Raw genomic sequence first — 12,195 nt, 5'->3', positions numbered from 1 at the left:
TGTTCAATGTTCCTTTATTTTACTGTGCACAAAGAATACTTATTTAAAGCTCATTGTTGCAGTCCTATGATGCATGATCCGAATTGTAACACAACTAAAATAATCCAGAAACTGGTGGAGTAAAACAAAATCATTTATTGAGCCTTTTGATTACCAAGAACCCTGCACAAATCCCTGTCAGCCTGACCACTGCACCTCAGGGGGCCGGGGCGGGCAGGGAGCTCCTGGTGACTCCAGAGTCCCCCAAAGCAATTCAAGCCTTTGCATCTACCTTAAAACTGTGCTCTCCTAGCAACAGCCAGGAATAACCTCAACATCACACACTGCGGGCTGAGGGTGGGCAATGGAAGCATCCAACTCCTGATCCCACTTTTGCCTTTGGAGGGAATCAGTTCAGTGAGGACACACAATGTGATTAACCTGATCCATTCACCTCTCATGCAGAGAACAACCCAGCAAATAAATAAGTAAAGACATCCCCCCCCCATCCCTCCCAAACCAACCCCAGTGAAAACCAGATCCCTCCCAGCCATGGGCCAAGGGGGCTCTGCCATACCTGGAGGAGGGGGGTGGCTCCTGGAAAGCTCAGTTGAGGCCTCAGGGGTCGGCCTGTGGGCAGCTGCTCCCCCTCATCCCAACAAGCAGGGAATGGTGGTGTGGATCACGAGGCCTCGGGTGCTGTGTGGGGCCCAGCCCCTCACCGTGGTTCCTGGGCGCAGCCGTTGGGCTGCCAGAGCATGGGCTGAGTGCTCAGCAGTGAGCCAGGCTCCAGGCTGCACAGTGAATAAACACCAAACGCTGGCTATAAAGTAACTGGTTGTGTCCATGCTCCACCATGCCAGGGCTGAGGAAAAGCTTGGAGTGAGTCCTGCATATGTGACTGGGAACAAACCCACAGAGCTCAGCAAGAACTAATGAGGCCGAGTCCATAAATCCCGCTCCATCTCGCATGCTGCCCCTTCCAGGCTGGGCTTCGTTTCTCAAAGTTCCAGCTTCTTCAGTCTTTGACACATGGAACACCTGGTTTGCAACTAAACCAAACCACCACAGCCAAAGAAACCAGCCAGCCTCATTAGGCTGCCTCGGAGCTCCTCTTTTCTCCTAGTGAAAAGACTAATTCTAGCTCATTCCAGTAGGAAACCTGTGGTGCCGTTTCCCTGCTGGCACTAAAAGCCTCCAGGACTCACCCCACCACCCGTGTGCAATGCACCCTCCATCCACACTGCTTTGAACACAGCTGACAGATTCCTTCCAACGCCTGCCTCTCCCCTGCTGACCCTCATCCCACCCACACTGCTGACCCTCGCTCCCACAGCATTTAACCTGTGCTTGGCCCCATGTGGGGCTCTGGGCCCACAATGTCTGCCTAAGCACACCCAGCCTTGGCTGTGGCAGCAGGCACGAGGCCTCACTTGCTGCCAGTGTCATGGTCAGCTCGGTGACAGCTCAGTGACAGCCCAGCACCACTCCTACCATGCCAACAGCAATGCCGCCCACCATGCTCAGCCACAAGACACAGGGCCCCAGCACACCGCTGATGATGGCACCATGGAAGGAGAGGCCAGTATTTAACAACAGCATCACCAGGCAGGGAATGGCAGGGGAGGGCTGTGCTCACACAGCATCCGCCTCTGCATTCACCCCTTGCGGTGTTCCCAGCTCCCATTCCAGCACAAGGCGCTCCCACCATTACATCCGTTCACTGGAGCTGTTCAAACCTGCTCTCCCTGATGCACCTTCCTCTAGTGCCCTGACAACCAGCTCAAGCACAAAGGAACCTCAGTGCCTCCTGCCCATGGCAAGGCCCAGAGGCCTCTCTGCTGGCAAATGACAGCCCTGACCAGGCACCCCCAGCCTCACCAGTGCAAATGAACACTACAGCAGCACCAGAGCCCACAGCCAGCATCTGATCTACACCTGGCAATAAGAGACCTGCTTGAAGAGTGGATGGAACAAAGAGAAGCTGCCAGGAGGCTGAAGGCCAACTGATGGCTGAAGCTTTGCTCTTCCTGTCAGCTTTACCTCCCCCTTCTCCTGTACTGATTAACTGCAAACTGACAAAGTGCTTTAAGCTGCATCTATGAATGAGAAGCTTGCACAATCCACCACGGCACAGAACTGCAAACACAGGTCCTGAACAAACAACAGCTCATGGAAGCTGGGATAATAACCAAGCAAGTCACCCACTTTTCTTGGAAATGTTTTATTTGTTTGTATTGTAAGAGGCTGAAAACAGAAGCGATTCCGTGTTCCAGAACACCAACACTATCCACAGCACAGAAGGGAGAGTGTTCAGAGAAAACCACTGCACTAAGACCCAGCTCTACTCGGCTACTGGAGCTATTGCAGCAGGGTGGCAAAGCACCCCTGCCCCATGGCTGGTCCTGCGGAAGGCTGGCGGCTGCAGCCTCCTGACTGATCTGTGCAAGGTGCTCTGGGCTGGTCAGGGTTGGCACAGTCACTGGCACCCTCAGGCACCAAAACCAAAGAGAGGGAAGGACGCGGCAGGTCGCCGCCCCGAGGCACACCGGTGTGCAGTTCTGCATTGGTGTTGCATGTGTTTTGGGATAAACCAGGCTGTCGGTACCCAGTACAGGCAGCCCGGTGTCACTATCATCATTTAGAAAACAGAGACAGGATTAAAAGCTGCAGGGATCCCCACAGCCCTGGCTGTGGAAGCAGCAGGGGGTTTATACCTGTGGTCGTGCTGCAACCTGGAGCAGGGGCCCTGCTTCCCCTGGGCACAGACGGGCACGGTGCTGCTGGACCCAGCACTGCAACTGGGCACAGGTGACCTGCAGTCACCTTCAGGCCCTTCCTGAAGAACTAATCCCTAAACTGATTTCCTCACAGCTTAAGGAAGTCCTCACTAGCAACAGCAAGGGAAACTGGTTTCCAAAAGCAGATTACTGCAATTACATACACGTTGATGACTTACAGAAAAATCCAGCCATTAAAAACAATTGTCTTTACCAGAAATTCCACAGGGGAAAAGCTGTATTTCAGTTCTCATGAAGAGAAAAACTACAGAGCTCAGAAACAGTGCTCCCCGGTCTACCATGCAGTAAAACTGAGCGTGTAGGTGATTGTGTCACTGATTGTGCCTAGAAAAGGCTGCTACAAAAGGACCATCAATATTCCCACTTACTTCAGCCATGCAAGTTCAGAACTTGCTATGGAATGATTGCATGTTTGATGAGCTATGGCAGCAGCAATGTCTTGCTTTTGTTGAGTGCTGAGCTCGAATGAGATTCCACAAGAATCCCGATCTCCAGGCTTTGGGCTGCCTTGTTGGTTACAGTTTGCTACAGTCTGCCCGGCTCCTAAAGGTCTTTGATCTGTTGCTGCCCTCGCTTTTCAGCCTAATTTAACTGGTGGTTTTAAACTGAGCTGCCAATGGGCACTGACACCCTTTGCCATCTGCCTGGTTGCCATGAAGCTGCCATCTCTGAGAACTTCCAAGGTACCACTGAGAAAACACAGGAGAACTTGGAAGTCTCAGAAACCAGATGAAATCAGAGTTCATTTGCTACAGCACAGAGCAGGAGTACATTTGGTTAAGAGAGGAATTGTTTTTCTGAGACTGCACTGGCCCAGAGCAATTGGTCACAAGCTACAGCGATGCTCATATTGGCTTGTACAGCAAAGTGGTGACATATTTCTTCTTGTAACGATGCGTAGCACTAAGCACCATCACTCCATCCTACAGGAGATGGAAAACAAGTGAGCACATCACACGGGTACCTGAAAACTGCACCTCCAAAGAGCACGGCCTGGCCTCTCACCTTGATAGAAAGTGCGTAGAGGTGGTTCAACATGACGTGGTTGGGTTCAGGGAGCAGAGCAGGGTCACACTGGGAAAGGGGGAAATGAGTGTGAAAATAACAGAACTCACTCATCACAGCTGATGGGTGCCAAACACTGTCTGTAGCTAGCCATACCCTCACATACACCACCCTGCTCCTTACGCTGAGTCCATCAGCAAATGCAAAGTGCCAGAACAACCCAAGACCCCTCTCCAGGGTGAAATCCTCTGCACCTCACTGCCACCGTGCAACAGACCTCAATTATTCCTTATGTGCTTCTGACACTTTAACAGTGCTGCAGTGGGAAGATAAAGGTTTCTGGGAGTAAAACAGCAATTGAGTTGTCCTCTCAGTTTTGAGGAGAGTCAAGTAGGTTTACTTCAGATGAATCCACCTGGACATACATAGTCCAGAATTCACCAATGTGGCAACTGTTCTAAGGGTTTTCCTAAGCTGCCCCCTGTCTGCACCCAGGCTTTTTCCCCATGTGTTCACACCCTCAAGGCCATTACTCATCAAACAAATGTACTCACAGAAATGCCTGTGTCCTTATTCAGGATGACCTGCAGCAGGTGGGGGGGAAGAATAGGTGGTGATTTAAAGCGCTCCTCTGCCTTACAAACATAGGGCTCCTGGTGGTATGGTCCTGGGGGTGAACTTGACAACTCTGCCAAAGAGATGTTACATATTTACCCTTAAATAGTCTGTCAGAGTACCTGCACTTTATAGGTATTTTTTACCATATTCAAATTGATTTTCACATCCAGGAACACGCAGACAGAGGAAATCGATGGCACGTACATACAAGAACTACAGCCCTGATGCAGTCACTGCCCAAGAGGCAACTTCAGATGTCCAAAGTCTGTCTGACTTGAAACTAGCTGAGAAGGTTTGGGAGGCTGAGTTTGGAGAGATCTACTGCACTCCAGAAGTGCAGTCACCTCTGCCCAGCACTTCTCCTTACTATTAGTGCTGCTGTACAATGTTCCCTCCAAGGAAAAGTACCAGAAACATGGTACAAACCTGTAAAAGGCAAGCAGTATTCCCATGCAGGGACAGAGTAACAGAAAGAGATCTTCAGAGTCTGTATCAGTATAAAGAAAGGCTGTTACACCACACTGCAGGGAAGCATCTACTAGAATCTCCTCCTGGCTCCCTGCAGTGTCCAAGTCCTACAAATCACATTTTTTCCTCCAAAAAGCCTTTGTCCAGGGCAAAGTTGTATAGGGCAAAAATAAACCAAATGCACCCTCTGACAGAAGGATGGGGCTTCTGAAGGAGCATCTAAGGTACTACTTCCATCATGTCTCCATCCCTGCAAAGGTCTACAAAGAGCAGGCAGCAAAGCTGATTTCAGAGATGACTCAAGCTAATTCTCTCTCTTCTGCTACACTGAATATGAAACTTCAGACAAAAATAGCATTTTTAAATTGTTTTAGGATATACATAATTTATACTAAACTGTGAGGCTACGATATACTCCTGACCCTCTGTTAGCACTGCAAAGATGCACCTAATGCCTACCTCTTAATGTGCAACTTCTGACCTTCCCAGTCCACCTCCTTAGCAGAGGAAGATGGAATTAGGAGCAGTGCAGACTGTCCACATTGGTTTGATGCTGTAAGGTAGAGACTGATCCACTGATTTCACATCACACAGGCAAACAAACAGCTATTAAACACCCATGACTCCCTCCTAACTGTATCTACATTACAGTGACCTGTGCTGCTCTGTTAGAGGCTTTTTCTTCTGTGCATCCCATATCTTCCTTTGTGCATCTGTGATTCCTGCACATGCCCACAGGGCCTGACAAATGTGGAGGTTAATCTATACTGCACCTTTAACTCCAGATAAATAGGAAGATGACATTTTTAACATCTCAAACAAGTGTGATAGAGAATTACCAGGAAGCTCATACCAGACATGTCTGAACATTTCTGGGAGTCCACCATCAAAGCGTCGAATACTTCAAAGTCAGTTTTCTTCACCTGTATGACGTTGTTGATGGTACCCAGCTGGCTGGTTACTACTGGCTGGGAAGAGGCAAGATACAAAAGTCAGGATAAAAAGGCTTCTGGGACTATTAGATTCCCAAAACTACACAATCAGCATTACCAAGAATGAGATCTATTGCTTTTAAAACGTGCCAGTACCAGATACAAAAACAGCTCAGCATTGCTCAGTTAATGTGAGGTTAAGAGAAAAGGCACATTTAGGACTGGGGACTGCATGTCAGTTGAACCTGGCAGGTCCACAGCACTTGATAAATTCTTGGGCTATAGATAAGGCTAGGATGAGGTTTGGGCTAAAGTTAAACAGTGGCAACACAAGGAGGCAAGCTTTACCTCTAGCTTCTACAGGGCTTTCAGAGCATGGCAGAGTAGTTGGTATTGCTGGTTTATGGCCAAAGCTAAGACAGAGGGTTCAAAGAGCTAAACTTACTACAAGGTAAATCCTGCAAGGTCTGCCAAGACAGCAAGAAGACTAGAGCCATGAGCTGTGAATGGTTAGTTCAGAAGCAGTGAGGGACTGATGGGCAGGCAAGGGTTAAAGCTCATTCTATAGCAGAAGAGGAAGAAAAGACCTGGTAGATTTTGGCACAATTACTGAACTATGAAAAGATCTAGAGCAGCAATAGCAACATTCTGGCACAGAGAGCAGGTACAGCATAGAGAGACTTGGGCTGTCAGCAATGCTACAGTGCATTAAAAGACAGTTTGGCATTAGGCTAGAAAAGCTCACCATCTCTTATAAACCAGCCCCCAAGAGATCTTGTCACTCGTTTGTTACAACATCTCCTGTCCTTTGAGGCTGTCAGTCTGATGACCTCACCTAGGCCAGCATCAGAAATCTCTCTCTCACCAACTTCAACAGTCAGTTCCTGTTGTTAACAAAACCCTCTCTCTGAAGTGGCCAGCTATTAGCAGAGAATCCATCAGTGTCTCATGTTCAGGTCCCTTTCTGAATAAATACAGGGAACCAAAGAAGACGTTACCTCCGAAGGATCATGCGTCCACTGCCCATCCACAAAGAACTTGTATTGGTGCTCTCCTTCTGGCAGATCCAGGATTGCCACAAAGTTGTTGTGACTGGAATTTAAGACAAACAATCAGCCCTGAAATGCTCCGAGAAGCATACTGATTACAAACTGTGCCAAACACTAACTGACAATACAAGCCTCCTCAGCGTACAAAGACTTACGAGAATCCCTGATGCAATCTGAAGGTAAAGAGTCGTATTAAGGTTAAAGTTAATGAAAATTTCCTCTATGACAGTAAGTCCCTACACATTCAGAATTCGTATCTGCATTCCTGACATCAATTAATTGAGCTTTTGTAAAGTCATCCTCACATCTTCATGTCACTTGTCAGTACGTGAGACCTCATTTTATGTGTGAGACTCCTGTTGATAGAACAACATCAGCTTACTCAGATTTCCTTGCCTTTCAGTATCTGCCATCACCAACTACATTTCAGAACTGCCTGTGAGGGCATATCAAGAATTACTTATCAGCTAAGTAAACAATGAGTAGAAGATGAAAGCACCTCAATACTTCTGAGTCACTTGGGAGCTGAATAGCTGCTGCTTGGTGATGTTGATACTCTGGTGCTGTGAACTTCCTGATTCAACTGAAGTCTTTACCAGCGTCTCAAAACAGCACAGAAACAGCTCATGCTTTCTGAACAATTCAAACAGGCTACACAATGCCAGCATCTCCCTTTACTTCTTCTCAGGTGAGGGTGCAAGCACACCACCATAGAACTGGATTTGAAATTTCAGTCTGAAATAATGAACTCTTCTACTTGAGCATATTTGATTCAGTAACATGATTTTATCCAGCCTCTAAGGAGGTCCAGATATCTCCTTTCCCAGAACACCTAATCTGACAAGAGACAAATATTTTGGGGTTTTTGGCCTTCTTCCAGATTCATTTCACTATTTCCTGCCTCCCAGGCTTCCTACTTAGAGCATGACAGTAATAGTGATGTTCCACAGGCCTGTTTTCCAGCTCCTCTCTTGGTAATTTCTCTCCCATTCTTCATACACAGAACAGTCCTCCCACACCATTCCATTAGGCCACTATGCTCTCCCTCGAGTTTCTCAGGAAATTAAGACCCTTCTGCAGCAAGGACAATGCAGGTAGCCACTCACTGAGATGAGAAATGCCAGAAACTGGCAGCAGACCAATCCTTCATGGATATGTCACCTTTGATGGACAAGAGGGCTCAGATCAACAGTTAAACTCAGCCTCTCTGCCATCTATTAAGTTTCAAATTTTGGGGAAAAACCCCAATATTGGTTTAAATGAACTACTCAAGTACAGAACTAAGGAGAGCTTCAGCTCTCTGGCAGGAAAAAGCAGTTGGTGCCTTAACACAGATTTATTCTCTCGTTCATGTAATTTACCAGCAGGGGTCCCAGGCTCAGAGTTTTCCTGAGCGGCATTTGGCCCTCTTCAGCTGGGCAAAAGCAGCCAAATATGGCAAAAAAGTACATGTGCCATCAGAGACACTATGCTTAAATCCAACTTTTGCCTCCTATGCCTGAACTCTGAGCCCAAGCAGCAGACTGCACAATGAGGATTGTTTCAGGTGATTCATGCACAGTGCCCAGTGAACACACCACCCCTTCAAAAGTGACACAACTCAACTTTCATCCTGTGCCATCCAAAAATCAGATTCTCATCAAGGGCTTCAGGAGAGAAGTGGTAAATCCCAGCACAATACCGATCTACAGGAGACCACCTTTCTCCCTTCACTAAGCATTCCCATTCCTTGTGTAATATCCCTAATAAAGCAGCAGCAGTTTATTACCTCCTTGTCAGAGGGATTTTACTCCAGTTGTTGAAGGACCCAGATAAATAGACTTCTTTCCCTCCTCCAGTCCAACGAAAGACTGTCGGTCGAGCTTGTGTGGGCGTTTTATCATTCATTTCCAGATCCTGTTGCCAAGCTAAGAATTCTTCTTTCTCCAATGGAGCCTAAAAGCACAATGGTCTTCATCAAAAGGAATTCTTTCCTGGCAGACATAGACAATCTCTCAGGTACAAGTCTACAGGCATTTTTTGGCAGATGGAATTAGAAACTGTGCATTTGTAGATGCTGTTCACAAGTTCATTTGCACGTTAAAGCCTTCAAATTTGCAGAAGCGGAAGGCAAAATAATCTCCTTCCCTCCAGCTAAATTAGGTTAAAAAGAAATTACTCAAGCTCACAAAAGTTTTCAAAACACACAGATACAAGAACAGGGAGAAAAATAATGAAGAAGAAATACCCTCAAGAAGCATTTAGATTATACAAATATGGTAGATATAAAATTTGTAGTTGGCAGATGATGAGATGTCTACAGGAAACACCTCTGTCCAACAGTCAGAATCTAAGTGTAATTTTCTGTTAGATATAATTATGAAACATGATACACAGCAAGACATCTAATGCTAGTAAAAAAAACCCCAGTTAACAGAGCTTTTAATATGGAAAATAAGAGACAGGAAAAATATCACTGGTAACTGCAAGAGCGTTAAGGATCCAAAGGAAGCTGGAACACTGTGCTTTGAAGCAGCTACACTTTAGGTTTTCTACAAACAATTCTTGCTGGAACCCATAACATTACACTCATTATATCTGCCTGCACATCACTGCACCACCTCTCTTTGGCTGGGATGCAAGGGAGATAGCTTTGTTTGTAAATTCAATGCCAGAACTACTGAGGGTTGCATATGGCACCACAGCATGGTAATGTTAGAAGACAAGAACCAACCAGCAATACCTTCATTTCCTCTGAATGGAACAAGTCTGCATCTTCAGGACTATCCATTAAGATTTTGGGTCTATCACCCTCTTTTGTACTGATGGCTCCTCCTGAGCTGTCCCCTCGGGATGCCTTATGCCCATGTCGCTCCAGTCCAGCTCGCTCACTGCTTGTGTTCCCCATTGTGAAAGACCTAAAAAAGCAGGAAAAGCCGGATTAGCACACATGCTTTCCAAGCTAGAACACCTGTGTGCAGGAAAGCAGGCTCATCAGCACACCTGGGCTCTGTTTCTGAACTGAAGAGTCTAAGAAGGTTGATTAACCCCAAATGCTGTGCTAGGTCAATGTCCTAGCAGCTCTGCAAGACTCAGCCACTCTAAAAGCTGTGTATGTATTCTGTCTTCCCAAGCAACGTGGCCTTCTGGATACCCATGCACATAGCACTCTACCACATCAGCTGAAACATCAGTAGAACTTTTTTGCCAGAATGCAGCAAAACCAACCCACTAGAAATGTGATTTCAGTAGAAAACAGTTATCTGAGGTTGGCAACCTGCTACGGATCCCTACAGCCTGCAGCTCTGCAGCACACACAGCACAGTCCTGCTGATGCTCCACTGGAGGCTTCCTCCAGGCTCCCCTTTATTCCTGGAAGGGCAAGGGCCAATGCTTCTTCCCACCCCATAGCCTGTGAGGCCACAGCCACTCGCAGAGGGGTGAGACTGGCTGTGCATGCCGTGTCTTGTATGAAAGACAACTTACAGGTGAAGAGCAGCAACTCAGAGGGGCTGTGGGAATCACACCGACAGAACCACTTCAGAGCACCCAGTAATCATAGAATCATAGAATAGTTTGGGTTGGAAAGGACCTTAAGATCATCCAGTTCCAACCCCCTGCCATGGGCAGGGACACCTCACACTAAACCATGGCACCCAAGGCCTCATCCAACCTGGCCTTGAACACTGCCAGGGATGGAGCATTCACAACCTCCCTGGGCAACCCATTCCAGTGCCTCACCACCCTAACAGGAAAGAATTTCCTCCTTATATCCAATCTAAACTTCCCCTGTTTCAGTTTTAACCCGTTATCCCTTGTCCTGTCACTACAGTAAGGTTCAAGTCAACATCTGGGATACTGTCCTGTTTACAGACACTGCCCAGCTTCCAAGTGTACAGCTCCCAGCACGGTCACAACCCAAACCCAGTCTCAGCGGGCATGGCCTGTGTAAATACACAACTAACTCAGCACTTTAACCGGCACTATGAAAACAAGCCAATACCAGCTGGCTGCGCGAAACTGCACCAACTTGGAGCCCTCGGTACCTCAAGGCCCCTATGAGAGGAACTCCGGGGAGGCCCGAGTGAGTTCTCAGCACGCACCACGGGCTCAGTGCCCCGCCGAAGGCCCTGCAGCCCGCACGGAGCACTCGCAGCCGAGCGGCTCCGGAGCAGCACCCCCGCAGCTGGGCCCCGCCTTCCCCCCGGCCCCGCAGCGCCCCGGCCCCCGTACCCACCGCCCGCCTCCGGCCCGCACCGCCAACCTGCTTCTGCTTCCGCTTCCGCCGGCCCGCTCCGGACTGCGCCCCGGGCACAACCTGAGCCCGGCCCGAAGGTTCCGGTGCGGCAGCGGGACCCTGCGCGGAGCCTCGGGGCGAGGGCAGCGGGGGGGATGTGGGCTCTTTACCTGCCTTTTCTCCAATTCACCGCCGCAACGAGGGTTTGGATCTGCGGAATGAGGGAGCACCGGGACACTGGAGCTAGGAAACAAACGCATTTCCCATACATTCCCTCTTTGGAAAGGGCAGCGAGAGCCAGCTCACAGCCGCTGACCCTTAGGTCAGCCCTTTCAGGCTCTGAAACCACACACGCGGCTCTCCTGCCGTTGAAGCACAGTTGGAAATCCAAGACCGTAATTGGTAAATGCTTCCCAAATTAACTTACACTCATGTATTACTCCAACATAATTGCCTAAGCATTTCCAATTACACTCTTGTTTTGCCCTTTGCTCTTCAGCTGTTGCTGTCTTTCCCCCTACTTTTCTAACGGGCACAAAGCTGTGAGGACTGCAGGTTCCTGGTCAGCAGTTCTTTTCGCAAGGAAGTTGTTTTTATGTTGAAGCTGCCAACAGACAGAAGGATTCCTACTGGATCGAAGTGTATCCTTCTGGCATGGTGTTATGTTGTGGGAACAATTCTGCTGGAATAGACAGATTCACTGGGCCTGGTTCCCACACTGTGTTTTGAGGAGCAGTTGCTCCAAGTTGTCTTGCATGGAAGGATGCCTCGGCACGGGACAGCCTGACACAGGGGAATGTGTGTGGGCTGCTCTGCACCAGCCCCTCCACAGGTCACCCTGCTATAAAATGCAGCTGCTGGTCTGATCTTTCACACAGCTTAGCACTTCCAAAGCCTTTGTCTCCAAACCTAATTGTTTTGTTCTCCCCAGTCCTTTTTTGGTCACTAATAATGCACACGCCTCTGCAGGGTGAGTTTGAGATCCACACAACCATCTTATCCATCACTTGCCCAGTAGGTCCCCTGTGATGATCTGCACAAGGGCCAGCCAGGCTCATTTCAAGCAATGGCATCTTCGCTTTGGGGACCACACTCATTTCTTTGCAATGGTTTTTGTTACTTCCAGT

The 12,195-nt window shown here is 48.3% G+C and overlaps 1 protein-coding gene across 1 annotated transcript; it reads right to left on the bottom strand.

The window, feature by feature from the left end:
* Positions 1-3,504: 3,504 nt before the first annotated feature.
* On the bottom strand, positions 3,505-11,080 carry PRKAB1 (protein kinase AMP-activated non-catalytic subunit beta 1). Its single transcript, XM_061370569.1, has 8 exons — positions 11,069-11,080; positions 9,575-9,749; positions 8,621-8,787; positions 6,802-6,895; positions 5,725-5,839; positions 4,340-4,473; positions 3,786-3,854; positions 3,505-3,703 (listed from the first exon to the last, which is right to left on the bottom strand). The coding sequence occupies exons 2-8, from the start codon at positions 9,737-9,739 to the stop codon at positions 3,626-3,628; spliced, it is 822 nt and encodes a 273-aa protein (XP_061226553.1). The 5' UTR covers positions 9,740-9,749; positions 11,069-11,080; the 3' UTR covers positions 3,505-3,625.
* Between the last annotated feature and the right edge of the window lie 1,115 nt (positions 11,081-12,195).

Source organism: Neopsephotus bourkii, unplaced genomic scaffold, assembly GCF_033783945.1.
Source record: "Neopsephotus bourkii isolate Nb327-2 ecotype Australia unplaced genomic scaffold, CSIRO-AGI_Nbou_v1 NB_1542, whole genome shotgun sequence".
Classification (NCBI taxonomy): domain Eukaryota; kingdom Metazoa; phylum Chordata; class Aves; order Psittaciformes; family Psittacidae; genus Neopsephotus; species Neopsephotus bourkii.
This window is presented reverse-complemented; position numbering and strand designations above follow the sequence as displayed.

Excerpts from the sequence above, each read along its gene's own strand:
- PRKAB1 (XM_061370569.1), bottom strand. The coding sequence starts at position 9,739 with ATGGGGAACACAAGCAGTGAGCGAGCTGGACTGGAGCGACATGGGCAT. Across the intron at positions 6,896-8,620 it reads AAAATCCCTCTGACAAGGAG|TCACAACAACTTTGTGGCAA; the intron begins GTAATAAACTGC and ends CTTAAATTCCAG. Across the intron at positions 3,855-4,339 it reads ATAAGGACACAGGCATTTCT|TGTGACCCTGCTCTGCTCCC; the intron begins GTGAGTACATTT and ends CCCCTTTCCCAG.